The sequence below is a fragment of the Zophobas morio genome, unplaced genomic scaffold (genome assembly GCF_036711695.1).
Source record: "Zophobas morio isolate AGI-343-1 ecotype UQ-CSIRO unplaced genomic scaffold, CSIRO_AGI_Zmor_V1 ptg000028l, whole genome shotgun sequence".
Lineage (NCBI taxonomy): Eukaryota > Metazoa > Arthropoda > Insecta > Coleoptera > Tenebrionidae > Zophobas > Zophobas morio.
In genome coordinates, this window is record NW_026972133.1 from 5,584,684 (window position 1) to 5,612,659 (window position 27,976).

Below are 27,976 nucleotides of genomic sequence, written 5' to 3' on the forward strand. Positions count from 1 at the left end.
ACTCTTGGGGGCTCCCCGTAGTTCGTTTTGGAAAAAGTTTGAAGGAATCTTGAAAGCACCTGATGTTTCGCTTTACAAAGAGTTTAAAAAAATCTTTAAAGCTCTTGGTGCTTCATTTTCGAAAAAGTCTAAACGATCTTTGTTCTTAGTGTTTGGTTTTCGAAAACATTTAAAAGAATCTTGAGGGGAGGGCTCCTGGTGTTTTGGTTAGAAAAAGTTTAGAAGAACCTTTAGGGTTCCTGGTGCTTCATTCTCGAAAAAGTTTTAAAAAATCTTAAGGGCTAGTAGTGTTTCTTTAAAAAAAAATTGAAAGATTCTTGAGAGTTTCTGATGTTTTCTTTTGGGAAAAATCTGAAAGAGTCTTATGAGATCCTGCTGTAAAATTGAAAAGTTCTGGAGGGTTTCTGGTGTTTCGTTTTCTAAAAAATTTGAAAGAATCTGGATTTGTGCTTTAAAATAAAATATAATTTTTGATTAAAAATTTTCAAAAATTTATAAATTGGTAATTAAATCATTAAATTCAAAAATTTGAGTTGGTTGTTGCGAGATACAAAAATTGGGAAATTTTCAGTTTTTCATGTTAACTTTGAAACCACTAAAATTCTGGCTCTACTTAGTAAGAGAAAATAAAAATAAAATGCCATCACTGAGTGCAGGTTTTCATATTTTTTCCCAGTTTTATTACACAAACATACAAAATTTTCACATAAAAATACGTGTTTATTACGAACCCTATTAAATGAATAATCAAAAAAACAGAAACAAAGAGTACAACTTTATTAATTTTACAACCTTCTGGAGCCAAAACCGCCACCTCATTAACCATTTCCATCATAAAACACAACCGAACCATAAACAATCGCCCTATCAATATTTTTATTGCTCTAATAAAATCGACAACACAGATATCTAAAACACAGCCGCCCACCCAAATCTGCAACCAAAAATTCAATTATCCATTCATAAATAATTCATTCTGTCTCCCAAACTAGACTTCGGCCAAACAATATCCTGGCCAGGCGCGGCCCCGCTTTCAGTAGTCCATATCAAGGTCGCCCAGTGGCGTACAATAGCCCATCAATCAAACTCCAGCTTCGCATAGGCGTTCCATGTGCAAAGGTCACAGGCACAACGGACACCTCCAATTAACCTGTCTGCATAAAATTTGTCATTTGGACACCCACACCACAAACGTTTAAAACGTGACGCAACTTCTTCACCCATTTCTTCTTCTTCGTCTTCTTCCTCTAATAGTTTTAACACACCGCCTCGAGCCCAAATTATGTTTTAATATTTGCTCTATCTAATAGTCGTTAAAGAGTTTTAAACCGAAAGGTTAATATCTAATTAGAAAATAAACCCGAACGTTTCGCCGGTTGTGCAAAGGCCACGCTTGTAATTAGCCCGTCTGCATAAACTTGTCGTCGACTCCCACGCAAATGACGCAACTGCCGTTTTACTCTTTATTTAATTAATTTTTATTTATTTCTCGCTTTGTACAGAAATTAGGACATTGACGGTTCAGTCTTTGGGTCATTCCGGCAGGTTGGGGTAGACGTGGTGGAGCTTGAAGAGGTCGGCGGTGATGAAGGCCACGGGCTTGACCAGGGGGATGGGGTGGCGGTAGTGCTTGGGGTACTTGAGGTGGCCGATGAGGGGCAAACCTGAAAAGCGAGAACGAGTTGGGCAACGGCCTTCTGAAAGGTCACTGGATCGTAATGTTTTAATTACGGTTTGAAATGTCATCGCGGACCACGCCACGGTTGCGTAATGGCACGCAAAAATGAAAAAATGCAGGTGGAGCGTGCGTTCGGGAAAAATTTGGGTCACAATAAAGTATGCTGAAGTGTGGCTAAAAATAACATGGGTGTTTGTTTATAGTCATTAATTAAATATGGAAATTTTATTGTTATTTTTGTTTTTTTTTTTTGGTGAAACATCCTATATTATATTTGATGAATGTGTATAGCTCATCTTGATTTTGTAGTAGAGTTCGTGCTTATATTGCATGTTTTGTGTTGTAAGTGGCTCCAAGTTTCGTTTTTAAATGATGTTTAATTGAGCAATGCATAAGTGCGTTTTTAATTTTACACATTTACTTTTTAACCTCCTACAGCAACACATTATCTCTCACTTTTACGTGAAACCAAAAAAACAAGTAAATTCAAAACCTTGATAGAATTTTTTTGGTTAAATGCACCAGATTTTGAAAGTATTTTGTTTTAATTACAATTATTGTATTTTATTCTCTATACGTGAATTGGTATTTTTGGTGTAAAAGAGCATTTTTTTGGAAAAAATATCAAATAATCTGGTTTTACCGAAATCCACCCATAAAAAATTGTCAAAAAACCTTCAAATTAAGAAAATCTATGGGTTTTTAGAATAAAGTAGAAAATTTTGCAAAAAAAATATTTTTCTTGGTATATTCCATCATATTAAAAACAGAGCTCAGTAAAATTTTGCTGTTAACAATTATTATTGTAAATTTTTCGAAATTTTGTGTTTTAGAATGAAGCAAAATTGGCGATGCAGAGATTTTAATAAATCTTGGGGTTTTAAGGCTCTTTGAATGATTATTATTATTTTAGTTTTAAATTTTTCGGGCTTTTAAATTTTCAGTTTACGGATTCTTCAATTTTTCGACTTGCAATTTGAAATTTTTAAATTTTTGGTTTCTTTAATTTTTCGATTTTCAACTTTAAGATACCTTATTATCGACTTTCGTTTTTTTTTTCAATTTTTCGATTTTTGAGTTTCTCTATTTTTGAATTTTGCAATTTGGAAATTTTTCCATTTTTGATTTCTTTAATATCTCGATTTGTAATTTTTCGGGTTTTCAATTTTTAGATAATTTCGTCTTTCGTTTTTTCAACTTTTCAATTTCTGAGTTTCTGTATTTTGAATTTTTCGATTTTTCAATTTTTCGTTTCTCCCGGTTCGATTTTTGAGTTTCCCCATTTTTCAATTTTTCGTTCGTTCAATTTAGTTTGCAATTTTAAATTTTTCAGTTTTCCAATTTTTTGATTTTACCATTTTACAATTTTTCAATTTCTCGATTTTTCATTTTCCGATATACACTTTGAAACTTTTGATTTTTTGATTTTACAATTTTCCAGTGTCGTAGATCTTTCAGTTTTTCATAACTTCAATTTTTCGGTTTGTATTTTTCGACTTTTTAATTTGAAATTTTTAGATTTTTCCATTTTAAAATTTTCAAATTTCCTAGTTTTTGGTTCTTTAATTTTTCGATTTTACAATTTTTAATTTCTGAAATTTTATTATTTTTCCAATTTTCAGATATCTTGGTGTTTTTCGTGTTTCAATTGTTCAGTTGTAAATTTTACAGTTTTTAATTTTCTTAATCTTGCAATTTTGAGTTTTTTGATTTTTTTGTTTTTCATATTTTCAATTTTACATTTATCGATTTTTCCTTTCCTCAATTTTTCGATTTGCAAATTGAGATTTTCCGATTTTTCAAATTTTAGATATTTCGTGTTTTGTTTTTTTTTTTATTTTTTGAGTCTCGTTTTTTCAATTCAATTTTTCGATTTTTTAAATGTTGTAATTGTAAATTTTTCGAATTTTTTGTTTTCCTATTTTTCGGTTTCTAGATCTTGCAATTTTTTGTCTCTTCAATTTTTAAATTTTTCAGTTCTTATGTGTTTTCGTCTTTCGTTTTTTTTTCAATTGTTCGATTTTTGAGTTTTTCTATTTTTGAATTTTTCGGTTTTTTAAAATTTTACAATTTGGATTTTTTTTTATTTTTGATTTCTTTAATATTTCCATTCGTAATTGTTCAGTTTCTCTAGCTGTTAATTTTTCGTTTTTCGTGGTTCGATTTTTGAGTTTTTTCATTTTTCAATTTTTCGCTCCTTCAATTTAGTTTTCAGTTTTAAATTTTTTAGGTTTCCAATTTTTTAAGTTCAATTTTACGGTTTGAAATTTTCCGATTTTTTAATTTGAAATTTTTAGATTTTTTCATTTTAAAATTTTCAATATTCCCATTTTTTGCTTCTTTAATTTTTCGATTTTACAGTTTTTAATATCTGAATTTTTAGATATTTTGGTTTTTTCCAATTTTTCGAATTTGTCAATTTTTAGATATCTCGGTTTTTCGTGTTTCAATTGTTCAGTTGTAAATTTTTCAGTTTTTCAATTTTTTGATGTTGCGATTTTGAGTTTTTTGATTTTCCTGTTTTTCAAATTTTCAATTTCTCAATTTATTGGTTTTTTTCTTTCTTCAATTTTTCGATTTACAAATTGAAATTTTCCGATTTTCGATTTTAAATGGTTCGATTTTTTAAATTTTAAAGATTTCGTCTTTTGGTTTTTTTTTTTCAATTTTATTTTTTCGAGTTTCTCTATTTTTCGATTTTTCAATTCAATTTTTCGATTTTTTAAATGTTGCAATTGTGAATTTTTCGAATTTTTTGTTTTCCAATTTTTCGGTTTCTAGATCTTTGAATTTTTTTGTCTCTTCAATTTTTCGATTTTCCAATTTTGTAATTATTTTAGTTTTTCGTTTTTTTTGTTAGATTTTTGAGTTTCTCGATTTTTTAATTATTCGCTCCTTCAATCTAGTTTTCATTTTAAATTTTTCAATTTTTCAATTTTTCGATTTTCAGTTTTTATATTACAATTTGAAATTTTTATATTTTTTGATTTTTCAATTTGAAATTTTTTATTTTCTAATTTTAAATTATCAATTTTTCCAGTTTTCGTTTAATTTTCGATTTTGCAATTTTGAATTTCTACATCTTTATATTTTTATTTAATTTTTCGATTTTGGAGTTTCTCTATTTTGAATTTTTTGTTGTTCGATTTTTGAATTTCTCGATTTTTCAGTTGTTCGCTCCTTCAATCTAGTTTTCAATTTTAAATTTTTCAATTTTCCATTATTTTGATTTTGCCATTTTGCAATTCTTTATTTTTCAGTATCTCGAATTTTCAGTTTCCCGATTTACAAATTGTGTCTTTCAGATTATTATCATAACTTCAATTTTTCAATTTGTAATTTTTCGATTTTTCATTTAAAATTTTTCGAATTTTTCATTTTAAAATTTTCATTTTTTCCTTTTTTGGTTCTTTAATTTTCCGATTTTACAATTTTTAATTTCTAGATTTTTCGGTCTTTTGATTTGTTTTTCAATTTTTTGATTTCTGAGTTTCTCTACTTTGATTTCTTCGATTTTTCAATTTTTAATTTTTCGTTTTTCGTTGTTCGATTTTTGAGTTCCTGGATTTTTCAATGTTTCGCTCCTCCAATCTAGTCTTCAACTTCAAATTTTTCAATTTTCCAGTTTTTTGATTTTACCAATTTGGAATTTTTTACTTTTCAATTTTTTAATTTTTCAGTTCCTCGATTTTTCAAATTTACAATTTACAATTTGCAATTTTTAGATTTTATGATTTTCAATTTCTCAGTGTCTATAGATCTTTTAGGTTTTCATAACTTCAATTTTTCAATTTTTCAGTTAAAATTTTCAATTTTTCCGGTTTTCGCTTCTTTAATTTTTCGATTTTCCAATTTTTAATTTCTATATTTTTGGATCATTTGGTTTTTTCAATTTTTCGATTTTTAAGTTTCTCTATTTTCAATTCTTGGATTTTTCAATTTTTAGTTCTTAGTTTTTCGTTTTTCGTTGTTCGATTTTTGACTTTCTCGATTTTTTAATATTTCGCTCCATCAATTTAATTTTCAATTTTACAATTTTTTTGATTTTAGCATTTTGTAAGTTTTTATTTTTGAGATTTTCATTGTTTTCGATTTTTCAGTTTTCCGAACTACATTTTTAAATTTTCATTTTTTTTTTCAGTTTTTGGTTCTTTAATTATTCGATTTTACAATTTTTAAATTCTAGATTTTTAGATCTTTTGATTTGTTTTTCAATTTTTTGATTTCTGAATTTCTCTATTTTGATTTTTTCGATTTTTCAATGTTTTATTCTTAGTTTACCGTTTTTCGTTGTTCGATTTTTCAGTTTCTGGATTTTTCAATTTTTCGCTCCTCCAACGTAGTCTTCAATTTTAAATTTTTCAGTTTTCCAATTTTTTGATTTTACCAATTTGGAATTTTTTATTTTCAAAAGTTCGATTTACAATTTGAAATTTTTAGATTTTTTTATCTTTCAATTTCTCAGTGTCTAAAGATCTTTAAGTTTTTCATAATTTCAATTTTTCGACTTTTCAATTTGAAATTTTTAGATTTTTTCAGTTAAGATTTTCAATTTTTCCGGTTTTTTGCTTCTTTAATTTCTCACTTTTACAGTTTTAAATTTCTAGATTTTTAGATCCTTTGTTTTTTTTTTTCAATTTGTCAATTTTTAAGTTTCTCGATTTTTCAATTTTTCGCTCCTTCAATCCAGTTTTCAATTTTAAATTTTTAGTTTTCCAATTTTTTCATTTTACCACTTTGGAATTTTTTATTTTTCAGTTTTTCAATTTTTCAGTTTCTCGATTTTTCAGTTTTCCGATTTACAATTTGAAATTTTTAGGTTTTTTGATTCTTCAGTTATTCACTGTCTATAGATCTTTCATTCGTGATTTTTCGATTTTTCAATTTGAAATTTTTAGATTTTTTCATTTTAAAATTTTCAATTTTTCCAGTTTTTCCTTCTTTAATTTTCCGATTTTACAATTTATAATTTCTAGATTTTTAGATTTTTTGTTTTTTTTTTTCAATTTTCCGTGTTCTGAGTTTCTCAATTTTTCGTTTTTTCAATCAAATTTTCAGTGTTTAAGCTTTAAATTTTTCGATGTGGGACTTTCTCTATTTTGAATTTTTTGATTTTTTAATTTCTAGTTCTTAGTGTTTCGTTTTTCGTTGTTGGGGTTTTCAATTTTTCGCTCCTTCAATCTAGTTTTAAGTGTTAAATTTTTCAGTTTTTCAATTTTTCAGTTTTCCGAGTACAATTTGAAATTTTTCAATTTTTCGATTTGTAACTTCTCGAATTTTCAGTTTGAAATTTTAGATTTTTTCGTTTATCTTAATTTTTTGTGCTTCAATTGCTCACTTTTTGAATTTCTCGGTTTTTCGATTTTTTGTTTCTTCAACTGTAAATTTTTTGAGTTTTTCTTTTTTTTTCAATCAAGTTTTCAGTGTTCAATCTTTCTATTTTTTAATTTTTAATTTTTCGATTTTTCAATTTTTGATACTTTAATTTTTCGTTTTTTTTTTTTTTTCTAAAAAAATGGTCTTTCGCCTCCATCTGTCTGTTGGCTCTACACATTTAATCTCTGAAACTACTGACCGATTGTTGGCAAATTTTGTATGTATTTTAGATATATCATGTAGATGGTAAAACACTAATCGAAATTTGCCTAATCATCCCCACCCCCAATGAAATCACGTCATCTCAAGTAAGTTTTATTTAAATTTTATAAAATAACATAATCCTGTACTTGTGGTTTATGAATCTGGTTTATAAAACTGTATGACAACATTAAATTTAAAATTTTGAAAAAATTATACATTTCCCCCTCTCTCCCTACCTGGCGGCTTCCTGAACGTCACCGCAGCCCTGAACCCCTTCTTCCCATTAACCTGGTACTCCACCACCCTCACTTTCCCGTCCGGCTCCAGAAAACTGTACGACCCATGGACGATATCCGCCCTCCTCTCCTCCCAGTGTTGCGTCACGACCCTCGACTCGTCGATGGCGTACCTGAAGGTGTACGATACCTGCAACGTTTTTTCAGTAATCGCTCTTGCCACTCCACGTCATTACCTCATTAGCTCCGTTGCACCACAGCCTTTCTGCCGGTACGATTGCTAACAGAACAATGCCCTGCGAACAGAAAAGCGATCTAATAGCGGATAAGGACGCAAATTGCCGATGAAAGCTGAAGCTGAACCCGCGATTACGAGCTTATGGACGGGATTGTCTTAGTGATGGGGTCGGAGTTGGGCAAGAACCCAAGTGGTGCAACTTCCAGTGTTCCCGTTTCGAACATTTCGAAGCGAAGACGGTTTTTGACAGGCGCTGGACGTCTTCGTGCCCGAGATTAGCATCGAGTTTAGGTCGTGACGGAGATTGCGAAAAAGCGGGCTTAGGTGTGAGATGGGGTTCTGGGTACGAAAAGCGGCGTGATGGAACGGTTAACGGCGAGAATTAAAAATGAACTTGTGAAGTGATTACGAATAAGCGTCAGACGTAATGACTAGAGTTCCTGTATGTGGTATTTTACGAAAAGTCTTAAAACGTGGTTAATCCATAGATTAATATAGATGCGACATACAGGCTGATTTTGCAAAACCACCCTTATTGACATTGGAGTCCTCAACCGCCAAAGGCAAGCGCCAAATTTATATAGTCTAAAACTTGTTTCAGTACAACTCGTCGCCTGAGAACTTGTTTGATCTACAGACCAGAGCGCGCTCAGGCCAATGTCGACTCTAAGCGTTCAGAAGAGATTTGATTGGTTTGAACTATAATTTCTGGGGGAAATAGTTGTTTGGTCGATTTTTATAACGACTAAGTTAATATTTTTGGTACATATTTAGTTTAACTAAGAATTAATTCTTTATTTGTGTTTTATACTAGCAAAATGTCTTAAACTAAGAATATTTTTGAAAGAGTAACAACCCAAATTTTTTCGGAAAAATGTTTTGGAAACACTGTCTTCTATTTTGTATGATTTTTTAAATGTTTTTAGTGAACATTTTTGTGGTAAAATTCACAAATCTAAAATTTAAAAACCGAATAACGAAAAATCGAGAAATCGAATCTCCCAAATTTCAAATGTCTGATAACTGAAAAATCGAAACATCGAAAAACTGGAAAATCCAAAAACCAAGAAATCGAAAAATCAAAAGATCAAGAAATCGTGGAGTCGAAAAGTCGAACAATCGAGAAACCGAAATAGGCCAAAATCGAAAAATCGAAAAGTTAAAAATTGAACAATTTATAAATTGAGAAATTGACAATCCAAATCTCGATAAATCGAGAAATCAAAAAACTTGAAAATTCGAAAAATTGAAAGATTGAAAGATCAAAAGAACGAGAAATCGAAAAGTGACGAAGTCGAAAAATCGACAAATAGAGAAATCGACAAAGAAAAAGTTAAAAGTTAAAAAATTGGAAAAGCGGAAAAATCAAAAAACGAAAAAATGGAAAACTGGAAAAACTGAGAAACCGAAATAGGCCACTATAAAAAATTGAAAAACTGGTAAATCGAAAACCTGAACAATCAAACCTCGATAAATCGGGAATGAATAATTAACAAATCTAAAAACTGAAAAACAGAACAGGAAGTCGAAAAATCGAACGATTAAGGAATATTGAAAAATTAAAATATCAAAAGATTGAAAAATCTAAAATTTAAAAATCCAATAACTGAAAAATCGAAAAAGTAAAACGGTCGACACATCGAAAAATCCAGAAGTCAAAAATAGAAAAGCCGAAGAATCGAAATATTGAAAAATCCTGAAACTGAGATATCCAAAAACTGAAAAATGAAAAAAAATTGAAAAATGGAAAACCTGAAAAATCCGAAAACTGAAATATCCAAAAACTCAGAACCTAACAAGTCGAAAAATTGAGCAATCGAAAAATCCAAAAAGTGAAGCCGAAAAATCGAAACCTTATAAAAACTAAAAAATGAAAACTCGAAAAATTAAAGAATTGAAGAACAGGAATATCGAAACCCTCGAAAGTTAAGAGATGGGAAAATCAAAACATCGATTAATTGAAAAATCGAAAAATTGACAGTTTAAATGTCAAATTAGAAATATTGAAAAATCGAAAATTTGAAAAAACGACAATTGAAAAACTGAAAATCTAAAACCGGGAAGTCGGAAAATCGATAGATTATGAAATCAAAACATTTGAAAAATTAGAAAAATTGTAAAATCAAAAATTTGGGAAACCGAAAAATTTAAAACTGAAAACTAGATTGAAGGAGCGAAAAATTGAAAAATCGAGAAACTCAAAAATCGAAAAATTGAAAAAAGCAGATAAAAATCTAGAAAGAAATTAAAAATTATACAGTCAGAAAGTTAAAAAAGCAAAAACTGCAGAAATAGAAAATTTTAAAATGAAAAAATCTGAACATTTCAAATTCAAAAATTTCAAATTGTGGATTGGACAACTGAAAAATGATAAACTGAAAATTAAAAAAATGCAGAATGGTTGAATCAAAAAACTGGAAAACTGAAAAATTTTAAATTGAAAACTAAATTGAAGGAGTGGGAAATTTAAAAACCGAGAAACTCAAAATTCGAACAAAGAAAAAATAAGAAATAAACACTGAAAAATCCAAACATTTCAAATTGAAAAATTGAAAAATTGAATTTATGAAAAACTGAAAGCTCTATCGATACTGGAAAATTGAAAAATCAAGAAATCCAAAAATTTCAAATTGTGAATCGGAAAACTCGAAAAACCGAAAAATTGGAAAATGGTTAAGTCAAAAAATTGGGAAACTGACAAATTTTAATTTGAAAACTAGATTGAATGAGCGAAAAATTGAAACATCGAGAAACTCAAAACTAGAACAACGAGAAACGAAAAACTACAAACTAAAAATTCAAAATAGAGAAACTCACAAATCGAAAAATTGAAAGATTTAAGACTGAAAACTTGATTGAAAAAAAGACGAAATATCTAATACTTGAAAAATCGAAAAATTTAAAATCAAAAGTCGAAAAATTTACAATCGAAGAAACCAAAAATCGAAAAATCGAAAAATTAAAAAATTGAACAATTGAAACATGAGAAACTACGATATCTAAAAGCTGAAAAATTTAAAATTGAAAACTGGATTGAATGAGCGAAAATTTGAAAAATCGGGAAACTTAAAAATAATTTAACGAAAAATCCAAAACTCAGAACTAAAAATTGACAAATCGAAAAATTCATAATAGAGAAAGTGAAAAATTCGAAAACTGAAATATCCAAAAACTGAGAACCTAATAAGTCGAAAAATTGAGCAATCGAAAAAAAACTAAAAAACGAAAAATCGAAAAATTAAAGAATTGAAGAACAGGAATATCGAAACCCTCGAAAGCCAAGAGATGGGAAAATCAAAACATCGATTAATTGAAAAATCGAAAAATTGACCGTTTAAATGTCAAATTTGAAAAATTGAAAAATCGTAAATTTGAAAAAACGACAATTGAAAAACAGAAAATCTAAAACCGGTAAGTCGAAAAATCGAAAGATTAAGAAATCGAAACATTTAAAAAATTGAAGTATGGAAGAGCTGAAATGAAAAACCGAGAAACCGAAAAATCTAAAATTTTAAATATTGAGAAATTAAAATACCAAAAAATTGAGAAATCTAAAATTTAAAAATCGAAAAAGTAAAAAGTCGACACATCGAAAAATCCAGAAGTCAAAAATGGAAAAGTCGAAGAACAAAAATATTGAAAAATCCCAAAACTGAAATATCGAAAAACTGAAAAATGGAAGAAAAACTGACGAATGGAAAAACTGAAAAATCCCAAAACTGAAATATCCAAAAACTCAATTAAAAAATTGAAAAATTGAGAAATCGAAAAATCTAAAAGTGAAGTTGAAAAAGCGAAACCTGAAAAAATAGAAAAATTGAAAAACCAAAAAACCTGAAAAATCAATTAATTGAAAAATCGACAAATAAAGAGTTTATAAAATTTAAAAATCGAAAAATCGAAATATTTAAAAATCGTAATATTGAAGAGAAAAACTGAAAACCGACAAATTGAAAAATTGAGAAAAAAAAACTGAAAAATGGAAAACCTGAAAAATCCGAAAACTGAAATATCCAAAAACTGAGAACCTAAAAAGTCGAAAAATTGAGCAATTGAAAAATCCAAAAAGTGAAGCCGAAAAATCGAAACCTTAAAAAAACTAAAAACTGAAAACTAGAAAAATTAAAGAACTGAAAAACAGGAATATCGTAACCCTCGAAAGTCAAGACATGGGAAAATCAAAACATCGATTAATTGAAAAATCGAAAATTTGACAGTTTAAATGTCAAATTAGAAAAATTGAAAAATCGAAAATTTGAAAAAACGACAATTGAAACAGAAAATCTAAAACCGGGAAGTCGGAAAATCGATACATTAAGAAATCAAAACATTTGAAAAATGTCAAAAAAGCAACACTGCAAAAATAGAAAATTGTAAAATGAAAAAATCTAAGAATTTCAAATTGGGAAATCGGAAAACTGAAAAATCTGGAAACTGAATGATTGAAAAATAAAAAATTGCAAAGTGTAAAAATAAAAAAATTGGAAAACTGAATTCTGGAAACCTTGGTGTTTCGTTTTTGATGAAAGTCGCAAAAATGTTGGGATTTCCAAGTTCCAATTTTTGTAGAATTTAAAAGAATCTTGGCTTTCCTTTAGGTGTTCTGGTATAAGAATTTAAAAGAATCACATAAGCCCCTAATATGTTTCTGTTTAAGAATCCACGGAGTCTGAGTACTCGTAATTTGATGTTGAAGAAGATTGGAACAAAATCAAAGAATTCAAAATTATGCAATACAAATGTTTTTACAGTTGTAATTTTTCAGCTCTCAATTGAGCACACGTTTTGACTCCTACCTTCCGTGACTAAACCGAATCCTTGTACCTCCGCAATTAAATAAATTGCTGCGTGTGACACAAAGCCCCATCCAATTAATCCGAACCCATTGTGTCGGCGATTAGCGTAATTTCAAGGCACTTGTAATAACAGAGTCATTTTTGAGCAAACGAGGAAATCGGCAAGAAAGTGATAATTGCAAGCGCCGACAGCCCCAACCGCTTTCGGACGTGCCGTGCCATAACTTTCACGTGCGAATTATGTCATTTGTGGTTTTTGTGTCAGTGTCGGTGTCAGCGTTTGCCGGCAATTAACGGCATCCAGGCCGCTAAACCGAATGTCCACGCATGGCAAGATAATTACAAGTTTTTCGGCGACTTTTCAAATGAAGTTGCAGGAAATGAGGCGCTTTAATTAAGCCTTAAACCTGTTCGTTTTGTTGTGATGTTGAAATTCGCTTCGCTTTGGATGCCTATCAAGAAAAAAAAAAGGATAAGTAATGGACAATTGCACCATGTGCGGAGTGTTATTAATCAAGGATTACCTTCATGGAATTGTCGGTGGAATAGTTGCTTCTGTAGCGATCATTCTTTAATTGGAATTAAGTACACTCGGTCGTACTAAATAGGGCGTAATATATATGTTAATACGAGGGAATGGAATTGCCGACCTTGCAACTTTCCGATTTGCTTTGTTATCAATTCCAAAAAGATTCACACAAGTATGTAATAAAGCTCCTTATGGATTAACCAGAGAACAGAGACGCGTTATAATTTAAATTACATGACGGTTGAGGACTCCTCGACTTATGTTGGCAACAGTGTTTGTTTCTAACTAGGAACAAAATTAACTACAAGTCACACGAATTACAGTTCGTCGTCTGAGAACTTTCACAAATTTTAATTTCTAGATTTTTAGATCGTTTTTTTCGATTTCTCGATTTTTGGGTTTCTCTATTATGAGTTTTTCGATTTTTCAGTTTTTATTTCTAAGTTTTTGATTTTTCGTTGTTCAATTTTTAAGTTTTCCGATTTTTCAATTTTTCGCTCATTCAATCCAGTTTTCAATTTTAAATTTTTCAGTTTTCCAATTTATTGATTTTAAATATCCTAGTTTCTCATATTTTAATTGTGCAATTTTTGAATTTCTCGATTTTTCGATTTTTTGTTTCTTCGATTGTAAATTTTTCAATTTTTGATTTTAAATTTTTCCATTTTCAAGTTTTTGATATTTCCTCTTCTTTTCAATTTTTCGTTTCCTGAGTTTCTTTATTTTTCATTTTTTCAATTATTTTTCGATTTGTGAATTTCTCTATTTTGAATTTTTCGATTTTTTATTTTGCAGTTTTTCGTTTCTCGTTGTTCTATTTTTGAGTTTCTCGATTTTGCAATTTTTTATTTTTTAGTTTCTTGAGTTTTCCGATTTACAATTTGAAATTTTTATATTTCGTGATTTTTCAATTTTCCAGTGTCGATAGATTTTTCAGTTTTTCATAATTTCAACTTTTCGATTTGTAATTTTTCAATTTGAAATTTTTAGATTTTTTCATTTTGAAATTTTCAATTTTTCCAGTTTTTTGCTTCTTTAATTTCCCGAAATTACAATTTTTGATTTCTAGATTTTTAGAAAATCTTTTGGTTTCTCGGTTTTTCAATTTCTCGTCCCTTCGATTTTTCAATTTTAAATTTTTCAGTTTTCCAATTTTTTAGATTTTTCCATTTTGTAATTTTTTATTTTTCAGTTTCTCGGTTTTTTAGTTTTCCGATTTACAATTTGAAATTTTTAGATTCTTTGATTTTCCAATTTGCAATTTTTCGATTTTTGATTTGAAATTTTTAGAATTTTTCATTTTAAAATTTTCAGTTTTTCCAGTTTTTGGTTCTTTAATTTCCCGATTTTACAATTTCAAGATTTTTCGATCTTTTGATTTGTTTTTTAATTTTTTGATTTCTGAGTTTCTCTATTTTGATTTTTTCGATTTTCAAATTTTTAATTCTTAGTTTTTCGTTTTTCTTGCTCGATTTTTCAATTTTTCGCTCCTCCAACTTAGCCTTCAATTTTAAATTTTTCAGATTTCCAATTTTTTGATTTTACCAATTTCAAATTTTTTATTTTTCAATTTTTCAATTTATCAGTTCCTCGATTTTTAAAATTTCGATTTTCAATTTAAAATTTTTAGATTTTTTCAGTTAAAATCTTCAATTTTTCCAGTTTTTGCTTCTTTAATGTTTCGATTTAACAATTTTTAATTTCTATATTTTTAGATCATTTGATCCTTTCAATTTTTTAATTTTTGAGGTTCTCTATTTTCAATTTTTCGATTTTTCAATTTTTAATGTTTCGTTTTTCGCTGTTCGATTTTTAGATTTTTCGCTCCTCCAACGTAGTCTTCAGTTTTAAATTTTTCAGTTTTCCAAATTTTTGATTTTACAATTTTGTATTTTTCAGTTTTTCAATTTTTCAGTTTCTCGTTTTTCATTTTTTCGATTTACAATTAACTTTTTAGATTTTTTGAGTTTTCAATTTTTCAGTGTCTATAGATCTTTCAGTTACCATAACTTTAATAATATTTTTCGATTTTTCAGTTTGAAAATTTTAGATTTTGTCAATTTAAAATTTTCAATTTTTCGAGTTTTACTTCTTTAAATTTTTATTTTACTACTTTTAATTTCTAGACTTTTAGTTTTTGTGTTCTTTTTTTTAATTTTTTTGTAGATTTTTCAGTTTTTCATAACTTTAATTCCTCGATTTATAATTTTTCGATTTTTAAATTTGAAATTTTGGATATTTTCATTTATCTTAGTTTTTTGTGCTTCAATTGCTCAATTTTTGAATTTCTCGATTTTGTGATTTGCCAAAATAAGACTTATCTTACTAGCAAGTACTACCCTCTGAAAAAATACAAGGTGGGTGGGCGGGGCTAGTACTTGCTAAGATAGGACTTATTTTGACAAATGACAAATCTCTGAGAAAATAGGGGGCAGATAGGCAGGGCTAGTACTTGCTAAGATAAGATTTATTATTATCTATTAATTTGCCGAAATAAGCCTTATCTTCAAAGATACTAGCCCCGCCCACCCACTCTTTACTTTCTTAGAGAGTATGTCATTTGCCAAAATCAGTCTTATCTTAGCACGTACTAGCCCCGCCCACCCGCCCTTATTTTCTCAGACTGTAGTACTTGCTAGTAAGATAAGTCTTATCAGAGGCTTCTGAGATTCTCTTAAACTCTTAAACCAAAACACCCAAGGGCACCCCGAAATTCTTTCAAATTCTTTAAAAAAGACAATTAGAAATCTCAAAATTATTGCGATTTTCATAAAAAACAAAATACCTAGACTTCCATTATTCTTATAAATTCTTTAATAAATAACCATCAGGATCTCCAGAGATTCTGTTATACTTTTAGAAAAAAAAAAAAAAAACACTTGGGGACCCCTAGCTTCTCCTTAAATTTTATTAGAAAGGGGACATTAGGGACCTTCGAGTTTGTTACTAGTTTTCTTCAACAATAAATTATCCAGGCCTTTAGAATTTTTTTAAATTTTGGAACAAAAACACATCAAGGACTTTTGAAATTCTTTTAAACTCTTAGACTAAAACACCCAAGAAAACCCCAAGATTATTTCAATTTTTATAAAACTTGGAGATCCAAAGAATCATCCGATTTTTCATGAAAAACAAATCATCAAGGGATCCCGTGATTCTTTTAAGCTCATAGAACAAAAAAAAACTCGGCGAGCCCTAGATTCTTTTTAAACTCTAAGTATTAAAAAAAGACTTTAAGGGTTTCCAAGTTTGTTCCAATTTTCTTCAATAACAAATCATCCAAGCCTGTAGGATGCTTATAAATTCTCGAAAAACAAAACACATCAGAGGCTTATGACTATGAGTTTCTTATAAACTCTTAGACCAAAACAGCCAAAGAAACCCCAATATTCTTTCAAATTCCGTAAAAAGAGACTTCCAAGTCCCAAATGATCCGATTTTCAGCAAAAACAAAACATCAAGTTTTCCTTAATTCTTGTAAATTCTTCAGTAAAAACACATCAGAGGCTCATGATTCTTTTAAACTCTTAGAAAAAAAACGGCACTTGGAGACCCCTAGATTCTCTTTAAATTCTATTAAAGGACATTAGGAGCGCCTGAATTTGTTCCAATTTGATTCAACAACAAAATCATCTAGGCCCCTAGAATTCTTATAAATTCTGAAATAAAAAAAACACGTCAGAGGTTTCTGAGATTCTTTTAAACTCTTATTAGACAAAAACACCCAAAGGCACTTCAAGATTCTTTCAAATTCCATAAAAAAGAAACTTCCGATCCCAAAATTGTTCCAATTTTCATCAAAACCAAACATCAAATCTTCCATAATTCTTATAAACTCTTTAACAAAAACACATCAGAGGCTCCCGTGATTCTTTTGAACTCTTAGAAAAAAGGCATTTGAGGACCCCTAGATTCTGCTTAAATTCTATTAAAGAAAGACATTAGGGGTTCCCGAGTTTGTTCCAGTTTGATTCAACAACAAAATAATCTAGGCTCCTAGCATTCTTATAAATTCTCGAATAAAAATACGTCACAGGTTTCTAAGATTCTTTTAAACTCTTGTACAAAAACGCCCAAGGGACACCAAGATTCTTTCAAATTTTATAAAATAGGCACTTGGGAATCCCAAAATCGTTCCGATTTTCATCAGAATTCTTGTAAATTCTTAAATTATAAATACATCAGGGCCTCCCGTGGTTCTTTTGACGTCTTAGGAACAAAGAGACAATTGGCGATCCCTAGATTCTTCATTAATTCTATTTAAAAAAATCATTAGGAGGCCCCGAATTCTTTCAAATGTTCTTCAAAAATAAATCATCCAGGCCCCTATGATTCTTATAAATTCTCGAACAAAAACACACCAGGGGCTTGTGAGATTTTTTAGACTCTTAAGCAAAAACACCCAAAGGGACTCAAGATTCTTTCAAGTTCTATAGAAATGACATTTGGAAGTCCCAAAATAATTCCGACTTTCATCAAAAACAAAAAGAAGGCTTCTTGAATTCTTGTAAATTCTTAAATAAAAATACATCAAAGGCTCCCGTGATTCTTCTAAAGTCTTAGGAAAAAAGAGACACTTGGAGATCTTTAGATTCTTCATAAATTCTACTAAAAAAACATTAGGGGCCTCTGAGTTCTTTCCAATATTCTTCAAAAACAAGTTATCCAGGCTCTTATGATTATTATAAATTCTCGAAGAAAATCACATCAGGGGCTTGTAAACTCTTAAATAATAGCAGCCAAGGGGACTCAAGATTCTTTCAAATTCTATAGAAGTGAGATTTGCAAATCCCAAAATAATTCCGATTTTCATCAAAAACAAAAAAAGGCTTCTTGAATTCTTGTAAATTCTTAAATAAAAATACATCAAAGGCTCCCGTGATTCTTCTAAAGTGTTAGGAAAAAATAGACACTTGGCGATCCTTAGATTCTTCATAAATTTTACTAAAAAAACATCAGTTCTTTCCAATATTCTTCAAAAACAAGTTATCCAGGCTCTTATGATTATTATAAATTCTCGAAGAAAATCACATCAGGGGCTTGTGAGATTCTTTTAAACTCTTAAATAATGGCACCCAAGGGGACTCAAGATTCTTTTAAATTCTATAGAAGTGACATTTGGAAATCCCAAAATAATTCCGATTTTCATCAAAAACAAAAAAAAATGCTTCCTGCATTCTTGTAAATTCTTAAATAAAAATACATCAAAGGCTCCCGTGATTCTTTTAAAGTCTTAGGAAAAAAGAGACACTTGGGGATCCTTAGATTCCTCATAAATTCTACTAAAAAAACATTAGGGGCCCCTGAGTTCTTTCCAAAATTCTTCAAAAACAAGTTGTCCAGACTCTTATGATTATTATTAATTCTCGAAGAAAATCACATCAGGGGCTTGTGAGATTCTTTTAAACTCTTAAATAATAGCACCCAAGGGGACTCAAGATTCTTTTAAATTCTATAGAAGTGACATTTGCAAATCCCAAAATAATTCCGATTTTCATCAAAAACAAAAAAAAGGCTTCCAGAATTCTTGTAATTCTTAAATAAAAACACATCAAAGGCTCCTGTGATTCTTTTAAAGTCTTAGGAAAAAAGAGACACTTAGATCCCTACATTATTCATAAATTCTATTAGAAAAAAAAACATTATGGGCCCCCGAGTTCTTTCCAATTTTCTTCAAAAACAAATCATCCAGGCCTCTAGGAGTCTTATAAATTCTTCAACAAAAATACATCAGGGGCTTCTGAGATTCTTTTAAACTCTTAGAGTAAAACATCCAATGGGACCCCCCAGATTCTTTCAAATTCTATAAAAGAGACATAATTCCTGTTTTCATCAAAAACAAAAAAAATACTTCCGGAATACTTGTAAATTTTTAAATAAAAACAAATCAGGGGCTGATTCTTTAAACTCTTAAAAAAGAAAGACACTTGGGAACACCTAGATTCTCCTTAAATTCTATTAAAAAATGACACTTGCGGACTCCTAGATTCTCTTTAAATTCTATTAAAAAAAGACCTCCGAGTTTGTTCCAATTTTCTTCTATAACAAATCATCCAGATCTCTAGAATTCTTGCAAATTCTCGAACAAAAATACATCAGAGTTTTCTGAGATTCTTTGAAACTTTTAAACAAAAGCATTCAAGAGGACCCCAAGATTCTTTTAAGTTATATAAAAACGGCACTTGGGAACCCCAAAATTGTTTCAATTTTCATTAAATTAAACAAACTCCAAGGCTTTCGAATCCTTATAGAATCTTAAAAAAATACATCAATGGGTTCCAAGATTTTTTTTTTATTTTAAGACACAAGGAATTTCCAAGATTGTTCCAATTTTCTTCAAGAACAAAACACCAAGGTCCCCAGGATTCTTATCAAATTAAAAAAAAGACAACAAGGACTCCTGAGATTCTTTTAAACATTTAGAAAAAAGGACGAAAGATTGTTTTAAATTTTCTTAAAAAATGACAGTAAGGGACCCCAAGATTTAATCAATTCTCTTCAAAAACAAAACAACAAATTCACCAGAATTCATATCAATTCTTAAACAAAAATACATCAGGCTCCTTAGACAAAAACACAATAGAAGTTGTCAACGTTCTTTCAAAAAAGACACTTGAAAACTCCAAAATTGTTCCAATTTTCATCAAAGACAAGGTATCAAATTCCCCGGGATTCTATTCTATTAATTAATTAGTTATTGTTTCTTGTATTTACCGAATCAAAATCTAAAATCAAAATTAATGCTCCTCAATGCTGTGTAAAAATCGTTACACTTTTTTTTGTACAGAGTATGAAGGATAATTATTACTACTATTATTTATAGTAATTTTCTTACCTCTTTAGGTAAATTCTGCAATGAGTGTAGACGAGTACTTACAACATAGCTACGTTACATAATCTTCGTTTTTTATTACAAATCCTTTGCGTTAGTAAACCATAATAATAATTATCATTATTATTAGTTTTTTTTTCAAAATATCAGTAATCGTGGGCACACCGTTATTTTCGAAAGTTCTCCACAATTTACACAAAACCACTCAACCCGACCCCACAATTCACCTAGCCACAACGACTCCCTGCAGCCGCTAATTCCGGTGATTACGTCCCCAACGAGCGCTCTCCGGTTACCAGCACCCATAATCCTCATAAATTTCATAAAACACCAAAAATTAAGAAACCGCTTTCCTTTCGAACTACCGCTTCGAAAGGGTTGGGCGTACTCCCATAAATCTGCAAGCGTTAATTACTAGAAAGCGTGAAAATCGCGGTCTAAACGCCTCGAAAATTTTATCGCTTCCTTTTACGGCGTCCGTACGCTCATCTTCACCTTGCGCAACACAAAACAAACAATTATCCGTGAAGATCACCGAATATCTTCTAAACGAGTAATTCTACGCGAAAGGCAGCAGCGGAAGAAATGAGTCGTGAAGAGCACCGAAGCAGCAAGTTTACACAAAACCATCAATTAATTTGAATTGCAAAACGTCGGTTGTGTCAACGGGTCGGGAGATTCTTGCGTTTTTTGCGGCTGGTTGCGCAAGGTGAATTATTGCCGTTTTTGGGATTTTGTCAAGTTCATGTTTACGGAGAGCTGAACTGGAAACGGCGAGTAATCTGGAGTTGTTTTTTTTTTAATGAGGATAATGGTTAGGGTGCGTCGTAATGTCCTAAACCTTGCTTTCAGCAAGGATGGGTTCACGAAGATATTTTCATGCACAGCGTGACTCATTTTTTTCAAGACATTTCAGTATTTTTCCGCTAAAAAGGTACTTTCTCGTACCTTGAAACAATTTCGACTCTCTTGGGTTATTGTGGCCTTCAAAACCACTAATGTTGGATATTTGCGTGGCGATAAGGACACATTAAACATTCATCAAGAAAAATTGTTCAGTATTAATAAACATAACTAAATCCAAAAACGCGGTCTTTGCTATTAAAATCAGTGTTTGGGGGTCTGAAGTCAAAAAATTTTGGAATTTAAAATTCAGTTTGCATCCGCTTAAAACCGGTGTTAGAAATAATTAATATCTTGTAAAAATGACATTTTTAAATGCAATTAATGTAAAAGTCAAAATTAATTAATGGAAAAAATTTTATGACAGTCTTAAATTACATGCATTCAGAACGACGACTTTGAACTACTTGATCATGTGCTCGTAATTTAGTGAATTTGAGCTATTTAAAATTATTAATTTTCGACCAATGAAATCAAACAACATAAGACAAAATCTACTTTTAGTTTGTTAAATATCGACTGATTTTTTAAATTTTTGATGCTTGCGTCAGCCGTTTCAAATGCACTGGTGACGTCGCGTCATGGCCAACTAGAGCAAAAATGTAAAAAATCGCACGGTATGAGGAACAAAATAGATTCTTATGTATCTGAGAATGCATTACATCTTTGTGTAATATAACACGATTAGCCTTCTCCACATTGGATTACGTCATAATCATTTATTTACTTTTTACTTCCCCGTTTCCGTCTATCTGTCAAATTTTAAGATATTCAGCGTAAATTTCGTGTTGATATGTCGAAACTCTGAATTAATTAAATTTAAGTTCAGTAATTAAAGTAGCTTCAAATTTCTCACTAATTTATGGAAATTTTAAATTTATTGACCAAAATTTTTAAATCTAGCTCATCGTTCAGGTTTTTTAAACTTTTTCGAAAACAGATCAACAGGAATTCAAGGTTTTTTTTCCAATTTTTTCAAAAACACCACATTTTCATATCTTCTTGCAGATTTCCACTTGTATTATTATATTAAATTATTTGCTCGACTTTATTTCTTTAAAAATGCCCACAATTTCTCTAGAATCGATAAAACAGAAATTGCAATTTTAGAAGAAAAAAAATCAAATCGAATTTTTCGAACAGCTTGCCGAAATCTAGAATTTTTGAGGATTTTTAGGTAACTTTTCAAAAATCCCAATTTTCCTCGTATGAATTTTTTGACCATTTTCGAGTACTCTCAAAAAATTACCGAAATAAAAATAAAATGAAAAATGACAATTTTTTGAAAATAAATTCAAATTGAATTTTCCAAAAATCTTGATACGGGACCATAAAAGCTTATGGTTTTCAAATCAGCTTGTCGATATTTATATCCTAGATTTTTTGAGGATCTTTTGAAAAATATAGCTTGCGGTTTCTTGGGATGGATATGGGTGAAGCTTAGTTTTTGGCTCTTTTTTTTTCTTAATAAACATAGTAGGTATTCTTTACTCCAAAAAACATGTTTTTAATTTCTGATAGAGAAATAAGGGTTTAGCATTTAAGCTCCACCCCTCAGCTTACGACGAATAAAAAAAAATCATCAGAATTTAGATAGGGTGGGTGGGCGGGGCTTCTATGTCTATTTTTTTTCTTAACATACATAGCCATCTTTTCACAACAAAAATCTTAGCACACGGTTAAATGGTAAGTTTTTGCAAGAAAATATAGATTTTACAATTATGGGGTGCAGCCTAATAGCAAAATCGATGTTTCCTGTTACAAATTTTCCATTTTAAATATCTTTTAAGTTACATGTTGTGAAAATAAGTCTACACATGTTAAAACAAAAAGTCAAAATGTAAGCCCGCCCACCCACCCTATCTCGATTGTGATGATTTTTTTTATTCGCCGTGAACCAGGAGGGCGGAGCTTAACTACAAAATACTTATTTCTTTACAAGAAATGAAGAACAGGTTTTTGAGTATTGTGGTGTTCAAAGAATATAGTGTATCTTAAGAAAAAAAGGGCAAACTATAGAATACACCCACCCACCCCATCTCAATTGTGATGATTTTTTTTATTCTTAGAAACTTGAAGCACGTTTAAAATGGAAAATTTTTGTAAGGAAATATGGATTTTGTAATTAATCTCCACCCCTATGTCTGGGAACGAATGAAAACTTCTTTACTATTTAGATCAGGGCAGGCAGGGGTGGGACTTAATCTTTGGCTTTAATTTTGTCTTAATATACATAGTATTCTTTAAACAACACGGTACTCAAAAAGATATTTTTAATTTCTCATAGAAAAATGAGGATTTTGCAATTAAGCTCCGCCCCGCGTATTATGGCGAATAAAAAGATCATCAGAATTGAGATAGGGCGGGTGGGCGGGGCTTATATTTTTCCCTTTTTTTCTTAACATACATAGCCATCTTTTCACAAAAAAAAAACTTTGAACTTTAAAATGGTAAATTTTTGCAAGGAAATATGGATGTTGCAGTTTTGAGGCGGAGCCTAATTGCAGTATGATATTTCCTTATACAAATTTTCCATTTTAAATATGTTTTAAGTTCCATGTTGTGAAAAGAAGTCTACACATACTAAAGCAAACAGACAAAAAGTAAGCCCGCCCACCCGCCCTATCTCAATTGTGATGATTTTTTTTTTATTTTTAGATCCTTGAAACACGTTTAAAATGGTAAATTTTTGTAAAGAAATATGGATTTTGCAATTAGGCTCCGCCCCTAGGTCTCTCGACGAATGAAAACTTCATTACTATTTAGATCAGGGCACGTAGGGGTGGGGCTTAATCTTTGGCTTTAATTTTTTCTTAATATACTTAGTATTCTTTGAATAAGACGATACTCAAAAACATGTTTTTTTAATTCCTACTAGAAAAATAAGAATTTTGCAATTAAGCTCCGCCCCTCGGCTTACGACGAATAAAACCAAAATCATCAGACTTGAGACAGGGTGGGTGGGGGGGGGCATATATTTTGCCTGTTTTTCTTAATATACTATGTATATATACTAAGAAACTTAAAACATGATTAAAAGGTAAATTTTTGCAAGGAAGCATGGATTTTGCAATTATGAGATGGAATCTAATTGCAAAATTGATGTTTCCTTATACAAATTTTCCATTTTTAATATGTTTAAGTTACATGTTGTGAAAATAAGTCTACACATATTAAAACAAAAAGGCAAAATATAAGCCCGCCCACCCACCCTACCTCGATTGGGATGATTTTTTTATTCGCCGTGAACCAAGAGGGCGGAGCTTAACTACAAAATACTTATTTCTTTAGAAGAAATTAAAAACATGTATTTGAGTCTCATGTTGTTCAAAAAATGCTATGCATTTTAAGAGAAAAAGAAAAAATATAGACCCCGCCCACCCACCCCATCTCAATTGTAAACATTTTTTTTAGTTTTAGAAACTTAAAACACGTTTAAGATGGTAATTTTTTTGTAAGAAAATTTGGATTTTGGACCAAGGCTCCGACCCTAGATCTGCCAACTAAGGATAACTTCATTACTATTTAAATCAGGGCAGATAGGGGTGGGGCTTAATCTTTGACTTTAATTTTTTCTTAATATACTTAGTATTCTTTCAATAACACGATACTCACAAACATGTTTTTTTAATTCCTACTAGAAAAATAAGAATTTTGCAATTAAGCTCCGCCCCTCGGCTTACGACGAATAAAACCAAAATCATCAGACTTGAGACAGGGGGGGGGGGGGGCATAAATTCTGCCTGTTTTTCTTAATATACAGTTTTTCTTAGTCTACACATATTAAAGCAAAAAGGCAAAATGTAAGCCCGGCCACCCACCCTATCTTGATGGAGATGATTTTTTTATTCGCCGTGAATCAAGGGGGCGGAGCTTAACTACAAAATGCTTATTTCTTTACAAGAAATTAAAAACATGTTTTCGAGTCTCGTGTTGTTCAAAAAATGCTGTGTATTTTAAAGGAAAAAGGAAAAATATAGACCCCGCCCACCCGCCCCATCTTTTCACAACAAGAAACTTAGAACATGATTAAAAGGTAAATTTTTGCAAGGAAGTATGGATTTTGCCATTATGGGCCGAAGTCTAATTGCAAAATCGATGTTTCCTTATACAAATTTTCCATTTTAAATATGTTTTAAGTTACATGTTGTGATAATAAGTCTACATATATTAAAACATAAAGACAAAATGTAAGCCCGCCCGCCCACCCTATCGCTATTGTGATGACTTTTTTATTCGCTGTGAACCAAGAGGGCGGAGCTTAACTGCAAAATACTTATTTCTTTACAAGAAATTAAAAACATGTTTTCGAGTTTTGTGGTGTTCAAAGAATACAATGTATCTTAAGAAAAAAAGAAAAAATATAAACTCCGCCCACCCAGCCCATGTCAATTGTGATGATTTTTTTATTCTTAGAAACTTAAAACACATTTAAAATGGTAATTTTTTTTAGGGAAATATGGATTTTGCAATTAGGCTCCGCCCCTAGGTCTATCAACGAATGAAAACTTCATTACTATTTAGATCAGGTCAGGTAGGGGTGGCTTTGGCTTTAATTTCTTCTTAATATACGTAGTATTTTTTGAATAACACGACACTCAAAAACATGTTTTTAATTTCTCATAGAAAAATAAGGATTTTGCAATTAAGTTCCGCCCCTGGCTTACGACGAATAAAAACAAAATCATCAGAATTGAGACAGGGTGGGTGGGCGGGGCTTATAGTTTGCCTTTTTTTTCTTAACATACAAGTTTTTGCAAGAAAATATGGATTTTGCAATTATCGGGCCGAGCCTAATTTTCCATTTTAAATATGATTTAAGTTCCATGTTATAAAAGGAAGTCTACACATATTAAAACAAAAATGCCCGCCCACCCGCCCTATCGCGATTGTGATGATTTTTTTTATTCGTCGTGAACCAGGAGGGCGGAGCTTAACAACAAAATACTTATTTTTTTGTAAGAAATTAAAAATGTTTTTGACTATCGTGTCGTTCAAAGAATGCTATGTATATTAAGCGAAAAATATAACATATAGAAACACCGCCCACCCACCCCATCTCAATTTTGATGAACCGTTAACATGTCTTGTCAAATCGACTCCTCAAAATATACTTCCGCAATTTTTTGGGGGTTTTTAGGCAAATTAAAAAAAATCAAAATTTTCAATATTCTGTCCATTTCTTAAATAGTCGTATATAGGAAAAAATAATTTTGAAATAGAATTTTTCGAACAGCTCGTCAAGATCTATTTTCCACAATTTTTTGACGATTTTTAGGTAACTTTTCAATAATCTCGATTTTCCTCGTTTGAATTTTTTGCCCGTTTTTCGAGCACTTTTAAAAAATTACCGAAATAATTTTCTTGTAAATTTCGGCTTATGCAAGTTATTTTCGGCTTCGTTTTCAAGTCAGCTTATCAAGACTTATTTATATCCCATATTTTTGAGGATCACCTGTAAGAATTTGTTGACCGTATTCCGAAATTTGGAGATGTTTAAAAAATTTCATTTTCAAGCTGAATTTTAAAAAAACGTTTCAATTTTTTAATCGTTTTTCAAGCTTTCGTGATTTAGTGAGTTGATTTTCAGAGCGATTTTTTATAAACATTTGTGTTGTTAAAAAATTCAAGAAAATTAAGGTAACTTATCAAAAAAATGCGTTTTTAAAACCTTATGATGCAGTACAACGTTTCGACATTTTAATAAAACTTGAACCACGCTTATTGCCTTTCAAAAACTGACTCACAACATAAAGTTTTAACGTCTTCCGGTATTTCGTTACGAAAAAATTAAAACAGGTATTTTGTTTACATTATGTAAATAGTAACAATAGCAAAAAATGTGTTCTTTCTCTCATCTAGTGTGTCTTATTACGTTTCAGGTTTGGTGACTTAGCTGATATAACGTTTCAGTCTTTGTGTGTCTCCCTGGTCCATTCAGAAAATTCCATCGCCGCGCTAACGTGACAGTTCGTGTCACGCATCCGCCTTTTTTCGAAAACCTCAAGAATTTAAAACCCGTTAAACCAGACCGCAAATTTCAGCAAAATTACCATAAATCCTCATTAATCACGTTAGCCTCAATGTAAACCATAAAAATACAAATTATTAGCAATTATAATGTTTAAAAAGAGCCTTCCGGGTCGCTCCAAAAAGGTAATCCCAACGTGTCCGCGCCACCTGTGCAATTACTCTTGCGAAATAGCCGATCTTGCAAGATGTCAAACCCAAATTAATACCTCACACTCGTCATTAATAACCCCATAACACGCACTGATTCACTCACGACCACAAATCGACGTGATGGCGAAACCACTAATTAATCGAAATAACCAAAATCGCAATTTTTTCGTGATCAAAAGCATCCCGTAATTATTAAATTGTCGTACTTTTACCTGGCCATGAGGCCCCGTTTACGAAACAATTAATCAATAAACCGCGCTCCTAATTGCTCCTAAAATGGCACTAAACATCGCCTTGTGAAACTCGGGGACGCTTCCACGAAGCACAAAGACGAACGAAAGCTCGAAGCGCGAAGCTCAAGGCCGCAGGATTTGGGTCGGCAGGAAGTCGAAGGGTGTCGCAAAAGGAAGCCGGAGAATACAATAGCGCAAAAAAGCGGAAAAGCTTACCAAATTGAGCGAGAAGGTGATGAAACTCATATCAACGGGAACATAATAATCTGATTCTCACAACATACATAGTTCAGAAGTGAATAGCTGGGCTGCAATTGCGAACCGATCGGATGAGAGGATGAGAGAAGGGGATATCACTTGTGCAATACCAACGTAATTTGTTACCCTGAGACAGTTTCTGAGGCATGTGGGTGGCATTGCAGGTGCGTTCGATTCACGGCTGATGGGCCGGGGATGGGTCGCGATGGGTCGGGATGGGAATGTCAAGGACGCGAAGAAGCGGCGAGATCTTTCGCCGAAAGCCCGGTGGTGCGCACAATCTCTTCTAGTACTCACTAGTTCTAAAGGTTGCTATTTTCGTGGTACTGCTCCTGCAAAACCCAGGAATGTGCGCTCGATGTTCGTGAATTAAATTAAAGTCTAAGTACCCGGAGATGATATTCGTGACGACGCTAACATTTCTAGCGCATTTCTAGAGAAGGTGAAAAGAATCGGATTCCTATCTCAATTTATATTCGGCCTTCTTTTTGTTAGAAAATGTCATACGTA

The 27,976-nt window shown here is 30.9% G+C and overlaps 1 protein-coding gene across 1 annotated transcript; it reads right to left on the reverse strand.

Moving 5' to 3' along the window:
• Positions 1-724: 724 nt before the first annotated feature.
• LOC135137099 (cuticle protein 8-like) lies at positions 725-27,514 on the reverse strand. Its single transcript, XM_064066649.1, has 4 exons — positions 27,425-27,514; positions 7,731-7,790; positions 7,495-7,684; positions 725-1,664 (listed from the first exon to the last, which is right to left on the reverse strand). Exons 1-4 carry the CDS (start codon positions 27,452-27,454, stop codon positions 1,534-1,536), a joined length of 411 nt encoding a protein of 136 aa, XP_063922719.1. The 5' UTR covers positions 27,455-27,514; the 3' UTR covers positions 725-1,533.
• Between the last annotated feature and the right edge of the window lie 462 nt (positions 27,515-27,976).